The 19,702-nt window shown below is 35.7% G+C and overlaps 1 protein-coding gene across 1 annotated transcript; it reads left to right on the top strand.

Annotated features, from left to right (window-relative positions):
• Positions 1 to 1,804: 1,804 nt before the first annotated feature.
• On the top strand, positions 1,805 to 19,067 carry LOC126815452 (coactosin-like protein). Its single transcript, XM_050541099.1, has 4 exons — positions 1,805 to 2,226; positions 3,987 to 4,069; positions 13,494 to 13,651; positions 16,056 to 19,067. Exons 1-4 carry the CDS (start codon positions 2,153 to 2,155, stop codon positions 16,161 to 16,163), a joined length of 423 nt encoding a protein of 140 aa, XP_050397056.1. The 5' UTR covers positions 1,805 to 2,152; the 3' UTR covers positions 16,164 to 19,067.
• Positions 19,068 to 19,702: the final 635 nt, after the last annotated feature.

Here is a 19,702-nt window from a genome sequence, read left to right as displayed (position 1 = left end):
ATTACATGACCCAATTGGTAAATAAAAGTATAGGACGTTAAACCCCATGTCATTACCTGTCTTTTCTTTTCTTTTCCCGCACCCAAAAAAAGTTAAAGAATTGATAATGAAATATGGGTTCAGTTCGTTCTTCCGTCCCATTTTTCCCGGTACATCTTGTTACTGTTTATCTTTGGGGAATACTAACCCCGTGAGTAATGGGGTGTCGTTAGGGGTGATGACGGGAGAATAAATTATTAAACCGTATTTCGTTATTTCTGGTTCTGCCATTACATAATTTAATTATTGACCTACTCCAGTATATTGAGGAGGGCGTTTAAACCACATTTTCAGGGGTGTATATTAGACCACAATGTACCCTTTTCCCCCTCAAAATGCCTTCTTTTCTTCCTCACCTCACAATTAATTCAGAAAATTTACCTCCTCATTCCAAAGTAGAAAAATACCGTTCCTCATGTATAGATGAAATATTTTTATATAAATTTATGAAAATGTGCTTCCTCACAACCGACACCGTCTCACCCCGAATTGTCTTGACGATACTCGAATGAAGAAGCCATTTTTTTTTTTAAAGAGTTAATGCGAAATCTTTTTTTCCATGTCATATACCTTTTCTTCCTCACTTTGTAGCCTATCCTTTTTCCTCAATATTTATTGGGTTTTCTCCGGGTCCCCCGATTTCCTCCCTACGCGCAATCGAAATATTGAAATGACCTAATTTGTGTCGAGTTGACGTTCCACATGTTATGGGTGCAGGGTGGACAGCTTGGTGAAGAAAAAATGAAATGAAATGGTGTTTAACGTCCTACTGTTCTGCTCCTATGCTGGGCTAATGAAGACGGGCATACGCCATACAGTGTGTGAGGGAAATTTTGCCCGAGCAGCGGCACTATCGCCTACTCGAATTCCAACTACTGCCATGGGATCTTTTACGTGCATTCCAATGTATACACGGGACCTCGGTTTTTCGTCTCATCAGAAGGACTAGACAGCTGTCCTTGCCAGGCCCTCCGTCCTGCATCACTGACAAGGGGGAACCACGCCGGAAAATCTGGATGAACTTTCTCGGCCAATGCAGGGATCGAACACCGGACCTCCAGGCTAGCGAGCCAGTATCTTACCCACTTAGCCACGTGATCCCCTGGTAGAGAAAAGCGATAAGACATTCCGGTGGGGAGAGTACGCGGTCCATACCCCCGCCCCCGCCCCCATACCCAGCTACTTTTATGTGCCAGTCCCGAACACCACGGGTCACGCCCTAGCTGGTATCGGCAACATTCCACTATCGTAATTCACACGTACGTATCGTAGGCCTAAAGATAGAATTGAAATGTACATATGTTAGTCTAATAATCATCTTTTGGTAGGCTATTGTGTTGTCAGACTTTAATTTTAATAAACTCCATCCACGCCAGTCCCATATCATGTAGGCCTGAATATTACATCCGCCCACTTATCTACTGTAACCCAGAAAATATTTGATATATATCGCTATCATCTGTAGGTCATGAACCCCGTGCCATTAAAATATCTTCAATCTTTTTCCGCAATGATGCGGGTCACATAACAGCCTTTCCTGAGATTTGATGACAAGGCCACGGGTTAGTGACTTGGTATTCGCGTCTTAATCGCTATTCTCGTGACTAACATGCAATTTATCATTGTATCTGGATTATCGCGGCTATGATAGATCGAGCTTCACGAGATATTTCCAAATATGGGCAGATTGTCTCGTCTCCGATGATTTGATTGGTCATCTTTTGTCGTCTGCTAGGTTTATATTGAAGGCGTGTGACACGGGATATCGACAGTCCCGTTGTTTTGTTGTTATTTTTCCGGTGTAAAGTGACATCATCGGGGTTTTTTTTATTGAATATTATATGAACATAGGACGTATACAGTAGCATTCGTAATTAAAATTTGCCACCGTTTCCCGAGGGAACAGAAATATCATTTCTTAACGTTGTTTATGAAACAGTTTGAACCGGCGTTTAATAGAAATCAATCAACAAGGGGAATTCACTCCTGCCATTTGACCTGTTGTTGAGCACAGTGCGCGAGACGTACCAGTTGACTGACGTTGTATCGCGAGGTTTCAGACAAGCAGTCAATCACCTAAACTACGCGGTCGTCGGAATTTGTTTCAATAAAAATGGCTAAAGTTGAAAAAGAATCAATTACAGAAGCCTACAATGAGGTACGGGACGATTCCTCAGAGACAAGTTGGTAAGTTAACAAACTCTTTAATAATAATATTTTGGTTTTATACACAGTGTTACGCAGATCAAATTCGACTTCGATTTTCAATTTGTTTGAACTTCACAAGCAAGGTCTTAACAAGACAACGCCCCTTTTTTATGGATTTGCGACCGGGTTGAACTCATAGTACAAAATTAACGTAGTCTGCTAAGATTTGAATCACTCCCAGTTTATTTCAAACATTTTACAAGAGGTTTCACTGTGTCCCGAGAATTTAATTCAAAATAAAAACAATATTTTACTTTTTAGTTATAAACGAAATGGTAAAATAAATCTTAACTTTCAGTCTAAATAGCCTACTATATAATACTAAAATAGCCTAATAATATTTTTCGAAGTGAAACAAAACCTGTCCTAAACTCTAAATAGTAAAGTAAAATTTTCTAATCACAAAATTGTTTTTAATTTCATTTTAAATTAAAAGAAATAAAATATTAGTGTAGTCTTTCTTGGCAGACCAAGATGTATTATTTCAATATTTGTCATGCAGATTGTAGCTAGGCCTAGATACATACATGTAGACCCATCCCTGACTGCAAGTGCAATACCCTACTAAATTAAAATACCATATTATTATATCTAGGAAGTGATTCAAGTTGGGTATATATCATTATAACATCTTCAATACTAAAATGATTATAACCGCGGTACTTAATAAATAGTAATAAATTATTATTCTTAAATACATACTGTCGTGCTTTTGGCTTTTGATAAGAGAGCTAAATCAAATTTGGTGGCAACTACATGTATGTAACTAAAGACTGAAACCCCTTAGATATACATGTAGTATACTGTTTGTATGAATGTATTGTGTTGTAATAATACTAATATGTATTATTAAATGTATATGTCTAAGTGTAGGCCTATATGGACATTTTGATGCAATAAACATCTTATTATCTCTTATTTTATTACTGGTACATATTTTTGGGTCATTTATTGTGGGCTTCTTTTTGTAGCCTAGCTAGTAGCTGGTTCATATGTACCAATAGACAATGGTAGCCCCACCTCTCCTACGCCGAATGTAAATCTTGTTAAGCTGCAGCTTATCTAAGTGGTGGACAGATTCTATAGTCTAGCCAAAATCTTAACAGTTTTTTTTTTGGGGGGGGGGGGTATTCTTTTTTCATTCACTTTGTTTTGTGGGAAGAAGTCACATAAAGAAATGAAATAAAATGGAGTTTAACGTCATACTGTTCTACACCATCTTGGCTAAAGAGAGAGAGAGATGGGGTTTAACATCCACTCGACACAAACTAGGTCATTTGGGGATTAACATATTCTGGTCTTTAGCAGTGGGAGGAAAACAGGGGACCCGGAGAAAACACGTACGCGAGTCTGGATAGGCAGCCTTAATCCTTGTCATGGAAAATCGAAATTGTGCCACTTGACTCAATGACAGACATTACGATTTCATATGCACGCATTAAACCACTATAATTATACTAGACCACCCAACCCGGCAACCCCTCTCTGGGCTAATGAAGACAGGCATGCAAGCAGTGTGTGTGTTTATGATGAGGGAGACTACTACTAGATGCTATCTTGCCCTCCATCCTGCATCACTGACAAGAAATACAGGGAGAAACTGACTGGAAAATCTAGAGAAACTTTCATTAGCCAGTCGGAGACCTTTAACCCCGTTTGATTTTATCTAATTTATACTTCCTCCAGGGCTATATTGAAGTATGATGTTTATGTTGTGTATTATATAATTTTACTTCCAGGGCTATATTAAAATATGATGGAACATCCATTGTATTAGAAGGTACAGGCAGTGATTATGAACAATTTAAAGCAAGTTTTAATGGTAAGCAACATACTTCATTCTTAAATAATGAAATTACAAGGTAGAAAATTTAGATATTCAAATCTAAGTTTACTGTGTTTGTGATCAAGTTTTATTAGATCATTTCCAGATTTCTAAAAGTTGGGATTTCCATGATCTGTTTATTGTCCAAACTTTTGAAGAATGCAGGGCCTGGGTTCAATGTCCGTCACACTTTTTGGGGCACAATAACTTTGCTTCCAATTGAACTAGAAGGTTCAAATGTTGTGTAGTTGTTCCTTAGGTGAATGCTTTTACTGTGTTCGATAAAGAACATTTTCTGCTTAGGCTAAGCATCAATCCATTTTCCCACCTTTTGGAACATAATAGGTTACATCTGTTTCTAACTGAGGTAGAATGTTCAAGCTTGGTGTAGTTGTTCATTAGGTGAATGTTTATATTGAGTTCGATGATGGCTAAATAGTGATAAGCAATCTGATCAATCAAGACACAATACATGAGGTAGAATGTTCAAACTTGGTGTAGATGTTCATAATTAAATGTCCTGATCAAATTCATTACTTTTATTATCATTGAATGGCATACTAAATAAAACAACATGAAAAACCTTGAAACATTATTTGACTATAATGAAATAAAATTGTACCATATTTTAGTCCCAAAATGACCTGGTTTGTGTCAAGTGGATGTTAAATGTCTCACCGAGTCATTATTGTTATCAACACAACATGTACCAGTGCCATATCTGACATATTACCCTGCTTGTTCCTTGTTTTCATGTAGTCTTGTTTATAGAATTGATCTATCTTATTTCTTACACCCCCCACCAACCACTGTTAATTATTTATCCCCCCCCAAACTGTTAATTACTCCCCCCCCCCCCCAAACTGTTAATTACTACTACACCCCCTCAAGCTGTTAATTACTTCTACACCCCCCCCCCCCCCCAACTGTTAATTATTTCTACAACCCCCCAACCATTAATTATTACCCCCCCCCCCCAACTGTTGATTATTACTACCCCCCTCCCCCAACCGTTAATTATTACTACCCCCCCCCCCCCAACTGTTGATTATTTTTACAACCCCCCCAACTGTTGATTATTTCTACAACCCCCCCAACTGTTGATTATTTCTACAACCCCCCAACTGTTAATTATTTCTATAATTCACCCCCCCCCCCAACTGTTGATTATTTCTACCCCCCCCCCCACCAACTGTTAATTATTTCTACATCCCCCCAACAGTTAATTATTCCTACATCCCCCAACTGTTAATTATTCCTACATCCTCCCCAACTGTTAATTATTTCTACATCCCCCCCCCCCCCACCAACTGTTAATTATTTCTACATCCCCCAACTGTTAATTATTCCTACATCCCCCAACTGTTAATTATTCCTACATCCCCCAACTGTTAATTATTCCTACATCCTCCCCAACTGTTAATTATTTCTACATCCCCCCCCCACCAACTGTTAATTATTTCTACATCCCCCCAACTGTTAATTATTCCTACATCCCCCAACTGTTAATTATTCCTACATCCCCCAACTGTTAATTATTCCTACATCCCCCAACTGTTAATTATTCCTACATCCCCCAACTGTTAATTATTCCTACATCCCCCAACTGTTAATTATTCCTACATCCCCCAACTGTTAATTATTTCTACATCCCCCAACTGTTAATTATTCCTACATCCCCCAACTGTTAATTATTCCTACATCCCCCAACTGTTAATTATTCCTACATCCCCCAACTGTTAATTATTCCTACATCCTCCCCAACTGTTAATTATTTCTACATCCCCCAACTGTTAATTATTTCTACACCCCCCCCCCCCCCACCAACTGTTAATTATTTCTACAACCACGGGACCCATGTTTAATCCTGGTATGGGTCAAGAAAGTTTCCCAGGATTTTTATATCCTGCTTTAATTGTCAGTTGTAGTTGTACAGAAATACTGCTGTATAAGTCAAGTTATTCAACAGGGATAAAAAGCCCTGGTCCTGTGTATACCATGACAATACAATGAAGAGTAAACAGAAATAAACCGGTGGTGTATAACTCTCGTACATGTCTGGTCTCAGTGTAGCATGTTGAATCACATTTCATTTATTATAATACATCTAATGATAAAAGTTCATATAAACTAGGTAAATGCCCAAAAATTCTGGAGACAAATTAATTTATGTACTTAACTATAATACTTTTTATATCTCATAATAATAGGCTACTCTTTTGTTATATATTTACATAGTTTTCATATATTATATATCCCACACATATTAGACCTACTATGGATACTGTATCACAAGCTGTGGTTTAATTAACAGATCTCCACTCCTTGTAGTTGTTACACAGTAAATTAAACAGATTGAAATGTTTGAATCATTAGTCATATCCACTTCTGTTGGTCCTACTCAACGATTTATACAAGTCTTTAACAATGACACAAACTGTATAATGAATTGCTTTATCCGTTTCAATCACAGTTGACAACATATACTTGACTTAATACCCACAGATAGATGTATGTATCCATTGTTATTCACGGCTGTTAAACTGTTAAGGGTTAGCAGAGCCTTGGGAATATTTTAAGTATGGTTCCTTCACGGGTACATGTAGCTCCTGTGGGGCCGAAGACGAAAGTTTTTCAAACGTAGTTTCCACTTATCAGGGTTGGCCTGTCCCATATGAGGCTAACAAGGAGAGTGAGTGAGCCTAGGGGATGAGAGAAGGAAAAATGGTGTTAAACATCCAATCAACACAAACCAGGCCATTTTGGGACTAACATGGCACAGTTTTATTTCCGGGGGGTGAGGCCGTATGGTCACACAGTCTGTCGGGTCATGACAAGGAGTAGAGTCGGCTGTCCGTCCTCATAGGTTTTCCCCAGGTCCTGTGGTTCCCCCACCCCACCTCCCCACTGCTAAATTAGACCCCTACACGCAAGCAAATTATAGAAATAAAATTGAGTTATATGTTTATCCTGAAATGACCTAGTTTGTGTCGAGTGGACATTAAAGATTAAACCCCATTTCTCCCCCCCCTCTCTGTCTCTCTCTCTGTCTCTAGTATTAAGTAGAACTAATAAAGAGTAAAATATTAATTGTGGTGTATAACTATAACTTGTATAAGGAGAGGTGATAGAATAGTGTCAATGAAATATTGGAGGTGACATGATTGATGTTGTAAAGCAATAAAAGAAAGCCGGAGGGGTTAATAATATTATACAGATAATGACTAGAGATATACGACTAGGATACAGTATTCAGTAATTCATTTCAAAGTCTGTACGTCTTTCTTCATTCATCAGCCAGGTTAGTTCAGAAATGTTGGAGATAAAAGTTTAAACTATTGGGCCTATATTTCATTTCATCATAATTAAACTATTGGGCCTATATTTCATTTCATCATAATTAAAGGTAATACTATATATATAGAATTTGGATCATGGGTTTAATCACCTGCCTAACCCAGTGGGTTTCCTCAGATGCATCCATTCCTGCCACTTCAAAAAACCTCCAAAGATTTAAGCGAATTATGAAAATACGTCAAATATGTTTTTGTTCTACCCAATTAAAGAATCATCATAGCTTCTGGAAAGGAATGGTAGTTGATAAAATATCTCATTGACACTTTACGTTATTTTTTTGTAAAACTTAGTTTCATCTACTCTTCTTCCTGTTTCAACCGCAAATTAGGTACAGCCAGTTCATATAGCTTTCTGTCCAATCGGAGTGACTGGGTGGAGCACCATGTCAGTCCTTTTACATAAGTACCTATTATAAAAGTTGTTACTTCTAGCATTCACCTGACTTACTGAGTGAATTGCCAAAGATTTGAACAAGCAGGTATTATTGACATTTCTATGTCTTACTGAAAGTATGACTGTTAAAGGCTCAATACCACTCTTGTTGTAACTGAATAATATGTCCCAATCTTTATTCTGGTCAACAAATTGTACTATTTTACAATATTCCAATTAATTGATGATACAAATTTCATCTTAACACACTTAATTTAAAAAATTGGAAAAGTTCAACTAAATGATTTGAAAAGCCTGACGTAAAGCTTTTCAAATGTGACTTGGATTTAAAAATATTTTTGAACCCTCTGGACTAGTAAAAAAGGATTTAATGGATAATTTACACAACAGGTAGGACACTAACACATCTAGTACTTAGAATAAGGCTATTTTTTTTATTTTCTGGAGCTGTCAAGCCAGCAAGAGTGTTATTGTCCCTTTAATCAAAGGACTAGTGTGTCAATTAGGCCTATAAACACCCTACTGTTCTGCTCCAACTGGGATCATGAAAATAGATATACCGTATGTCATACAGTGTGCTATGAGCAGTATGACGGAAATTTTACCCAAACAGCGGCGCTACAGCCTACTCTTAATATGGAATTCCAACTACCAAGGGTTCTTGTGTACACAGTACGTGGGTTTGTCTAGTGTAAAGGTAAGGAAGAAGTATCCTAGGGTTAGGGTTAGGGTTAGGGTTGTATGCATAATATAAATAACATTACCTAGAACTCATTCAACATGTTTATATCTTGCCACATCCATTCTATTTCTTGTTAGGGTTTTCAAACCAAATTCATGTGGAAACTCTAACCCTTTTCATGTATGAAGAAACTGGGTTTTACTTCCTATAGTTTTTAAAATACATTAATGTATCAAGTAGCCTGTTCAGACACTTGTATTTAAAGGGCGTATGGCTCTATTCTTTGGAATCTTAAAATATTTTCACGAAAGGATAACAACATCAATCAATATTGATTGAAATGGACCAATCTAAGTCGTGTTATGGGAAATATTGAGTTAGAGGGTTAACTCCTTTAAACTAGTTGAAAATTATGGGAAATATTGAGGAAGGTTTATTTCCTTTAAACTAGTTCAGAACTGCTGGTGATTTTAAGACAGGATAGTGTTGCGTACTCTAACTAGGGCTGCAACGAAATGCCAGGCCACGATACAATGCGCATCACGATTCATAGCCTACGATACGATTAATATCGCGATATAGGAAATGAATTTAAGAAATGCTGTTAAATTTTGAAAGTCAACTGAACGGATTTCATTGCTGTCATGCTTAACGGGGAATCCTAAAAACTTCCATACTTTTTTACTTGTGACTTATATACTTGGTATGGGGGAGTTCGATCTCAATATTGCTTTTGTCGATCGTGCAACTTGAATTTGGTGAATTCATTATGAAAACATTTCAGCTGGCTGGCTCGTATTGCTACAACAATTTCAACTAATGAAAAGCTTCCTCGTTGTCAGGTCAGTCATAGATTACAGAACAGCAAAGGAAATAACGTTACGAAGATTTTAATACCAAATATTAATATACATTGAAAATATGTGATGATCAATGTATATGTATAGATATATATATATATATATATATAGTATACGTACAAATCGCCATTCTTATACAGTAATATTATCACAAATCGCATATTACTGACATATTATATATATTAATATGCTGTATGCTTTTTTCTGCATATTATTCAACTCAGGTGTGTAATTTGAACACAACTTAATTTCCAGCACGACTTGCTTAACCAGACTGATATTTTAATCTTGACGAAATAACTATAATAAGCCACTTCATATGTCGAAAACGCCTTAAGACTCGCTGTAAGTAAAACAAGTTATTTTGATCATGGACTTATTTACACATTTAAAGGAATATCAGTTTATTTTGTGAAATTATTATTTGGATAACGAATTGTGATATGGACATTGATTATATCGTGCATCGTGGATTTTTAAAACATCATGGTTCATCGAAGAATCGTTGCGGCCCTAACTCTAACCCAAATAAGCAAAACCATTTTGAGCTTGTAGGTTAAATGTTGCATGGTCAAGAAAAGCCTCGTCAAGGACAGGTACAGATCTCGGGGTTTTAAACTGGTTTATTTGCTCCACCTTTACTTTGTTCAGATGAGCAAATTAATGATCGCTTTTAATCAATTTGTGTAAACCAAAATATTGAAACATGGCATTGATTTGTCGTAAGTTATGTACACAGTTGCTTCAACTGTGATTGGATTGTCTAGTGTTGTCATATGTGCAGTGAAATCACAAGGTCTGTCATTGAGTTAAGTGACGTGGTTTCAATTCCCTGCTTGTATGTGACGAGGAGTAGGGTAGCCTGTCCTCTCTCTCTCTCTCTCTCTCTCTCACACACACACCACAACAATGCTGCTATACAGCAGGAACAAGGAAGGCATCACACCATTGTTTTGACTCAAGTTAAGTCGAGACAAGACATTTCTTGCTCAAGCGTCACAAATACTGACTACTTATAAAACTGTCCAATGTATTAATTGCCAACAAGACTTTATTTAATTCTTGTACAGTGATTAAACCTGACAAAGATTTAATTTTTACCTTTAGGACAATGTTTGGTACAGGTGCCATATTTCGAATCTTGGTCACTTGTTACAAATTATCAGTGTTTTATTTCATTAAGATTATTTAATTATTATTAAATATGATTTTTTAAATTATTATTTTATGCGCTATTAAACATACATTATGCAAGAGCTAAATCTGCCAATTGCAGGTCTTTCTTTAGGCCTGAAATTTTATCTAAATTATTAATTAGACATTAATGAACTTATCCAGACCATAATCAACTCGATGGCATTGCTAACCTGCAATATTTACTGGATTAGAACCCGGTCTACTGCTTGTGATTAAATAAAAAATGGATAATCAAGACTATGTTTTTTATCGTACCGACTTTAGTAATGATGATCGAGGCTAGGCCCAAAATTCAATCGCTAAATACTCGGTTCAGAGTGGCTCAACTTGACTGAAATTTTCAGCCGTTTCGCTTTACAATATCTAGTTTTTATACGTCCACATTCATAATGTGAACGTATTATGCCGTCGCCCCTGTCTGTGTGTGTGTGTGTGTGTGTGTGTGTGTGTCTGTGGTTCGCCTACAGGGCGCAATTCTTCATGGATTTTCTTCAAACTTGGTATACTTATTCCTTATACCCCAAGGAAGATCCCTATTGTTTTTGGTGCATGCCCGACCCCCCGGGGCAGAGCCACGCCCATTTCTAGTATTTGTTTGTTTGTCGTCTACAGGCCACATTTCTTAACTAATAATCTTGAAACTTTGCATACACATTCTTTGTACCCTAAGGAACATCCCTATCGTTTGGGGTGCATGCCCAACCCCCAGGGGCAGAGCCACGCCCATTTTCTTTTCGTGTGTCTTTGTGTCGCCTACAGGGCGCAATTCTTACTGGATTTTCTTCAAACTTGGTATACTTATTCCTTATACCCCAAGGAAGATCCCTATTGTTTTTGGTGCATGCCCGACCCCCAGGGGCAGAGCCACGCCCATTTCTAGTATTTGTTTGTTTGTCGTCTACAGGCCACATTTCTTAACTTATAATCTTGCATACACATTCTTTGTACCCTAAGGAACATCCCTATCGTTTGGGGTACATGCCCAACCCCCAGGGGCAGAGCCACGCCCATTTCCCATTTTCTTTTCGTGTGTCTTTGTGTCGCCTACAGGGCGCAATTCTTACTGGATTTTCTTCAAACTTGGTATACTTATTCCTTATACCCCAAGGAAGATCCCTATTGTTTTTGGTGCATGCCCGACCCCCAGGGGCAGAGCCACGCCCATTTCTAGTATTTGTTTGTTTGTCGTCTACAGGCCACATTTCTTAACTTATAATCTTGCATACACATTCTTTGTACCCTAAGGAACATCCCTATCGTTTGGGGTACATGCCCAACCCCCAGGGGCAGAGCCACACTTTATATACTTATTCTTTGTACCCTAAGGAACATTCCTATCATTTGGAACATCCTTATCATTTGGAGTAGGCCCTACATGCCCAACCCCCAGGGGCAGAGCCATGCCAATTTTCTTTTTGTGTGTCGACTACAGGCCACACTTCTAAATCGATCATCTTGAAACTTAAAATACATATTCCTTATACCCTGAGGTTGGTCCCTTTTCTTTTGGGTGCATGCCCGATTTTGGGGAGATAACTCCATTTAACAATGTCAAACTCCATTTAACAATGTCAAACTGACGTGATATGCTTTAAATAGTTGTCACCCATGTAACATTCGGGTTTTTGTGAGTGGTTTCTGAGAGCCTTTGTTCAACTTATTTTTCAGAACGCTTTGTAAGTGTTAGAAGTATTTATACCGGTTATTTGTTGACGTTTCAAACCACCGTTTTCTCCCCCTTTCCTCCCACTGCTAAAGACCTTTTGGTACTGCAATGACAATGTCTCTCTCTCTCTCTCTCTCTCTCTCACACTAAATAAATTATAAATTCATGTAACTGCAAGTACATGTGCGTTTTCAGGATGTACATTTTTAAAAAGTCTTATGTTTGGGTGTCATTCGTTATTATAATTTAGTACCAAATTTATTATTAATAATTTGTCTTTTAAGAATATTAAGTACTTTTGTCAGATTGGGATTTAATTTCAGACTTCGGTTTCACTTGGTTCGGAGGAGATAACTCCGTCTAACAATGTCAAACTGGCGTGATATGCTTTAAAGAGTTGTCTCCCATGTAAAATTCGGCGTGATATGCTTTAAAGAGTTGTCTCCCATGTAAAATTCGGGTTTTTGTGAGTGTTTTCTGATAGCCTTTGTTAAACTTATTTTTCAGAACGCTTTGTAACCAGAGAAAATTAATAAGTGTTAGAAGCATTTATGCCGGTTATTTGTTGACGTTTCAGAACGCTTTGTAACCAGAGAAAATTAATAAAAGTGTTACAAGCATTTATACCGGTTATTTGTTTGGGTGTCATTCGTCATTAAAATTTAGTCCCAAATTTATTATTAATAATTGATTAATAATAAAAATAGCAAACCCCAACGGACAGTAGAAATTGAAAAGTTTAGACTAGATCAAATTACCACAGTTTACAGTATTTTGAGAAATGCAAATGCATTTGACATGTGTAGACTCCAACTATTTTTTTGTTAATATTTTGTCTGCAAATTTGGCAGACAAACCCAACGCCTAGCCTTCTTTGCCTTTTGTCATATTACAGCTATTTCATTCTCTTCATTTTAAAGAGTACCATATCAATCAAAGCAATAATGTGGACGTATATTGCAGCATTAGCGATGCTCTTGTTAACTATTATAGTGAGAACAACCAATTCTTTATCTAATCTCCCATAATGTATCTTTAAGTTTTTTTTTTTTCTGTTTTATAAAATGTTTGTAAATATGGATTTATTAGAATAATGAGTTTTTAGGGTGTTTTGTATTTTTTTTTAAATTGTGCTAGTAAAAAAATAGAGTTTTTTTTTTGGACAAAGAACATAGATTATAATATGGTTTTGTTAGAATGAGTTTTTATTTGTTAGTTTATTTGCTATTAAAAAAGTTAATTATTTTTTTTTTTTTTCTATTGTAGATGAAGATCGTAAATATGGTTTTGTTAGAATGATGAGTGGTGATGAATTAAGTAAACGAGCCAAGTTTGTGTTTATTACATGGTGTGGTAAGGATGTCAGCCCCTTGAAGAAAGCCAGAATGAGTGTAGATAAATCAGCCGTTAAAGATGTCATAAATGTAAGTAAAGTTCTCCCTAAAATAACAATATGTTAATCCCTATATAACCACATGTTAGTCTCAATATAACCATATGTTAGTCTCAATATAACCATAAGTCAAGTGACGTGGTTTCTAACATGTAATGGGGGTTGGGTGACCAGATGGTCCTACGGGTGTGCGTTTTAAATAAAATGTCCGAATCAAGTGGAGTTGTTTCGATCCCCGATTGTGTTTACTCCAGGTCCTCCCACTGCGCAAAAAAACTATTGAAATAAAATTGAACCATATGTTAGTCCCGAAATGACCTAGTTTTTGTGAGTGTCTCTCTCTCTCTCTCTCTGTGATAAAGTTAAAGATGTCATGAATGTGTATTCTTCTTTAAATGTTAGTCTCAAAATAACCAAGAGTTATAAAAAAATTCCTCGGTTAAAAGTTCTATGTCAAAGTAGAACAGATTAATGTTAAACCCTTATTTTACATTTTAAAGATTCTGTTAGATTTCATTTGAATTTTTATTGTATTTGATTTAAATTTATAAAAGACAAGTTTGTTAACATAGCTAGCTCGCTCTTCTTTAAAATATTCCAAAACCTAGAAATTGGAATGTTTAACTGTTAGATTTCATTTGAATTTAAATTCTAATTTTTAAATTTAAATTCATATAAGAGACAAGTATTGTTAACATAGCCTAGTGTAGGTAGTTGTTGAGTAGGTTTTATTTGACTACTGTATTATACTGAGTTTAAAGCTATATTGATGTATTGATTAATGGGAGAGGGTGGGAACCAACCTTAAATCATCAACATGTCACATAAAACACCAGCATAAAATAACTACCTGTCACATATCGAAGGTGAAATAATATCAGTTTATAATGCCTAACCATGTTGAATACACCTATGCACAAGTGAATTATTGAAATAAAATTGCACCATATTACGTATTGTTAGTCACAAAAGTACCTGTTCGGAAACCCCATTTAAGAATTAAAAGAAAAACAATTTATAAAAACCAACCACGTCAAGTCATTTTTATTGTTTGTTTATATTAAAACCAACCTTTGTTAAAATATTGTTATTAATCTATAAATACCGACCAGGTCCAGTCTTTATACTATATTATGGTTATTGAATCATACAAACCTACAATCTCAATCCCAGAGATATCTTTACCCTGGTCAAACTCGCCGGCCATTAATCAGCCATAACATTGAGGAAATGCTCTTCGAATTGAGGCCTAAATATATTATTAACTGCTTTCTACAAGTATGTGTTATATTTTATTACTCTGTCCAGTTATAAGTATATTAGTAACTGTTTTCTACAAGTATGTGTTATATTTTATTACTCTGTCCAGTTATAAGTATATTAGTAACTGTTTTCTACAAGTATGTGTTATATTTTATTACTCTGTCCAGTTATAAGTATATTAGTAACTGTTTTCTACAAGTATGTGTTATATTTTATTACTCTGTCCAGTTATAAGTATATTAGTAACTGTTTTCTACAAGTATGTGTTATATTTTATTACTCTGTCCAGTTATAAGTATATTAGTAACTGTTTTCTACAAGTATGTCTTATATTTTATTACTCTATCCTGTTATAAATGTCTAGATTGTTTTAAATCATTATTTATATATATTTAGTTTATATAATATTGGAAATCCATATTGTGGCAGGTAGCCAACACTGATTTCTCCCATAAACCTACTAGCTTTCTTTCTTATACAAAATCTTAAAGCTTTGGTTTACATGTTTTTGAGCAAATTTGTGTTAAAGAGAGAGAGAAATGAAGGTTAACGTCCACTCAACATAGTCTAGGTTATTTTGGGTCTAACATGGTTTAATTTTATTTCAATAATTCCCTTGCACATAGGGTTCTTTTACTACTTTTAGCCATGGAAGGAAACCGGAGGGCATGTGGGGGAAACCCACTAGGTTGGACAGGTGACCCTAGTCCTTGTCATTCACAAGTGGGGGAATCAAAACTACGTCACTTGAATCAATGACGGACAGACCTTATGATCCAAACCAAATGCATTAGACCATTCGACCAACCAGCCGTCCAAACCCTCAAAAGTTTATTAGAATGTAGATTCAAGAAAGTGATTTTGACAAATGTCTGCGTTATGAAGTTTTGGAGAGACTTTGGGGGTACTCGATTGAACGTTCCGGAATTGAATTCTCTCAATCCCAAAAATAGTGACAATCGAGTGAAAAGAGGTATTTTGGGCGACAACGCATGCGTCGACTGAATAAGTAAATGTTTAATTACATCGATCACGATCCTACTCACACCACCTCCGTAGTCTTGACTGACAGAACTGAATTCCGCGTTACTCGATTGCATTTCTGTCAATTCAGGATGTTCTGGACTGTGAATCGAGCATCCCTTGTTACATTTCTAAGTTTTATTTTTCAGAGTTTTGCAGTAGAATTGTTAGCATCGGAACCCGAAGATATAGACGAAGATAGTATAAGAACATTGGTGAAGAATGCAGGAGGAGCGAATTATGGAACGGGAAATTAGATAGTTTTTATTTTTTATACTTTAAATATATTCATCCACTGGTAGTTCACTTTCTCCACTTTCGTAGAAAAAAAAAAATATCTTGCCCCATATTTGATTGGTCATGGCTAATCACATGACCTCTGTATTGTTCTTTCATTGGTGGAAATAAATGAATGATGAAGGGACTGGTGTAAATATCCAACCACATACACAAGGGTTCCGCTATAATCTGCTGAAGGATTACTGCATTATAGCGAAATCCTTATATTGTTATCACGTCTGATGGACATTGACCTTCTATTTTATATCTTAAAATCATTCCATAACAATCATTGTTTTATTATGGCATCAAGCACCTGAATCTTGATCAAGAAGATTTTTTCGTGGAGTGCCTTATATAGCTGAAAATTGCTCTCCATAATTTCCATGAAAATAGTGTCTAAAGTTACTATGCAATTGTCCAAATATGCTAAGATTCAGGCTATATAATATAGACTAAATGTTTTACTCAAAATACCCCTGTCTTATGAATGAAAGGAGTCCCTCTTATTCTTTATCAAACACCTCGCCTTGTTCAAACTTGGAGAGCCTTTTTGCACGAGTCTGATTTTTCCTCTCGCCAGCTAAATAAACGAAAACAATGTCTGCCATAAATATCTTTATCTTATTAATGAAAGTTCATTCCATAAATATATATATTGTATAGAACATAATATTATTTAAGAATTAAATTTTGCCAAAGATTGTATTAAGACTTTATCAAAGGGGCTGATCCGATGTAAACGTGAAACATCCTCAAGGTGTTTTGCACAAGACTCGGATTACAGAACAATTTTTGTGAGTTTTTTTTAACAGCAGATTTGACAGAAGTTTTGTTCACATCAATTTTTTTGGGTGTTCAATTTCTATGGTAAATTTTAAGTGATTTTAAACTAAAGATATCGGTCCAAATTCATGTAGGGCAACCTAAATGTCCCAACAAACCCCTATATGATAAAGTCTTCAGTCAGGTATTAAAAGGGCTAAAATATCAAATTGTATATTACTTAAAAATATCAAATTGTACATTAATGAAAAATATCAAATTCTGTATTACTTAAAAAAAATCAAATTGTATATTCCTAATATTATGTAAAAAAAAATTATTCTTTAATTTTTATGTTGTTAGTGAATAAGACTAAATGATGACATATTGAAATCAGTTGTCACTCGGCAAACCTCTTCAATTCCGGTACCTTACATTTAGCCTCGCCTGTTTGAGGGTAAGTGATATGTACCTACGCCTATACAATTGCGATGCGGCACTAGTGTCTAAAGAAAATCGGATAAACTTGAGAGAAAAACAGCTTCAGATGTAGGGTACTGGAATCTGCTGAGGTTTGCCGAGTGATCAGTTGTATGATGAATACTATGATGAGACTGGTTGATTCAATCAGCTCAATTTGATATTATTTATTATTGTACTTTATATCCTTGAGATAAAAACTTGTGAAACATGTTAGTACCCACAACCTATATTAGTTAAAGATGCATTATGTAACAGCTAAATCTGCCCTTTTACACATTTTCATTTTGGCTTATCACTAACTATTATTTATACATTTATTCATATGACAAGCCTAAAATCAACTCTCTAGGCTAGTGGATTAGAATACCCACAAGAATTTAAAGTTCAAATTGATAATCGAGACATGGGCTGGAATTTCAAGTACCATTCCTACGATCAGATGAAGTAATAGGAATGAATTTTTCAATATATTCAATTTTTATTGTCTATGTTTAAAGTAATCTAGAAAGAATGGTCAGCAATGTATCTAAATCGTATCTAAATCTTACATAATGCATCTTTAAATATTATCTGGAAGTGACTTTCTACTAGTCGAAAAATCAGACTTTATATATTAAATGTTATGAAATACTCTGTTAGAGTCTCTAACATCCAGTAATTTTATAGTCTTGGAGTCTCTAACATCCAGTAATATAGTTTTGTCCTGTTATAGTTTGAATTTTGTGGTATTTATTTTGATCTACTGTAAGATAGAATGTACTATTTTATTGGTTACTTACATCATGTTGTTATCCACTACCTGGTTATCTACGCAATCATGTTGATCAATTTAAACATCTGCTGTCGGTGACATTATCAATCAAACAAATAACTATATTATAAAATACGGAAAAGCGGTCATGGCTTATCGACACACAAAATACATACGCACACCTGGGCATCTTGTGCGCACTTAAATTATAATGTGTGTTCATATAAAACAACGAATTTATAGTTAAAAGTGCCAGGGGACAATAGACAGGTTTTCTTACACCGGTTTTAATTTATAATTGTTGGATAGAAAGAAAATCATCTTAAAGTTGCTGAATTTTGTTTGATGTATTTTAAAAACCTTGTATACTACAAGATTATGAACGGTGAATCACTAATAGGAATATTAGTTCATTAATGGTTTGATTCAATTCAATATTTACCAAAATTTGATAAATTATAAATTTCCCAATTATAGGCATCTGCTTCAAATATATAGCCGACATACAACTCGGGAAAACAAACTTTTTCTAGTCGAGATTCTGAGGATGACATCATGAACTTCTCATAAAAATTTAACCTTAAAATCTATTAATGGGCCTATTTTTAATTCGATTGAAGTTAAACCGAGGAATTATCTGCTGTTGATATTTTTTGATTCTGTTAATTAAATTATCGATTTCAGTCCATTTCAGCGTGGATTAAGCAATGAAATATTAAATATTGTTTTTAAAATACCAATAATGAACAGCAGCTTTAAGATACAAGAATAACTGACTATTGCCTTCTGGTTCTTTTAAACAATTAACTAAGACCAGAATTAAAATCATGTTATATAGGAATGATATGTTCCACTTACAGTAATAAACTCTATGTTTAATGTTTATACATTGTTTTCATTATTTCAAATTGGGGTAGTAGACATCATTTCACGAAATCATAACATTACACCCATAATGATAACGAGCAAGAGCCTGGCGCACTCACCAGAACGTCCTGGATTCGATCCAATCAGGTTTCCCCTTGTCAGTGATGCAGGATGGAGAGCCTGGATCCCAGCTGGTTTCTCCTTGTCAGTGACGTAGGATGGAGGGCCTGGCAATCCCAGTGTTAACTGGTCTCCCCTTGTCAGTGACGCAGGATGGAGGGCCTGGCAATCCCAGTGTTGACTGGCCTCCCCTTGTCAGTGATGCAGGATTTGATCAGCATTGATATTTCTAGTACGGTTCCGTGCACCTCATGCTAAAAGCTCGCCGTATAACAAACCGTTTCATTGCCTAATCCATCACATAATCCAGAACATGTCAATGATAACAACTCTTCCAGATCCTAGTGTAGTAAAGACAAGTAAAACGAAATTTTGAACTATAAAAAACGAAACGAAATAGGATCTGTTTTAATTATATTGACCATAAACAGAAGTAATTCCATCTGTTGGTAACAAATGCGGGGGAATTAATGGTTTGAATTCACATATTAGAAATGAAATGGGGTTTAACACCCTACTGTTCTTCTCCGA

Source organism: Patella vulgata, chromosome 3 (assembly GCF_932274485.2).
Source record: "Patella vulgata chromosome 3, xgPatVulg1.2, whole genome shotgun sequence".
Classification (NCBI taxonomy): Eukaryota; Metazoa; Mollusca; class Gastropoda; family Patellidae; genus Patella; species Patella vulgata.
This window is presented reverse-complemented; position numbering and strand designations above follow the sequence as displayed.

Excerpts from the sequence above, each read along its gene's own strand:
- LOC126815452 (XM_050541099.1), top strand. The coding sequence starts at position 2,153 with ATGGCTAAAGTTGAAAAAGAATCAATTACAGAAGCCTACAATGAGGTA. Across the intron at positions 2,227-3,986 it reads GATTCCTCAGAGACAAGTTG|GGCTATATTAAAATATGATG; the intron begins GTAAGTTAACAA and ends TTTTACTTCCAG. Across the intron at positions 4,070-13,493 it reads ATTTAAAGCAAGTTTTAATG|ATGAAGATCGTAAATATGGT; the intron begins GTAAGCAACATA and ends TTTCTATTGTAG.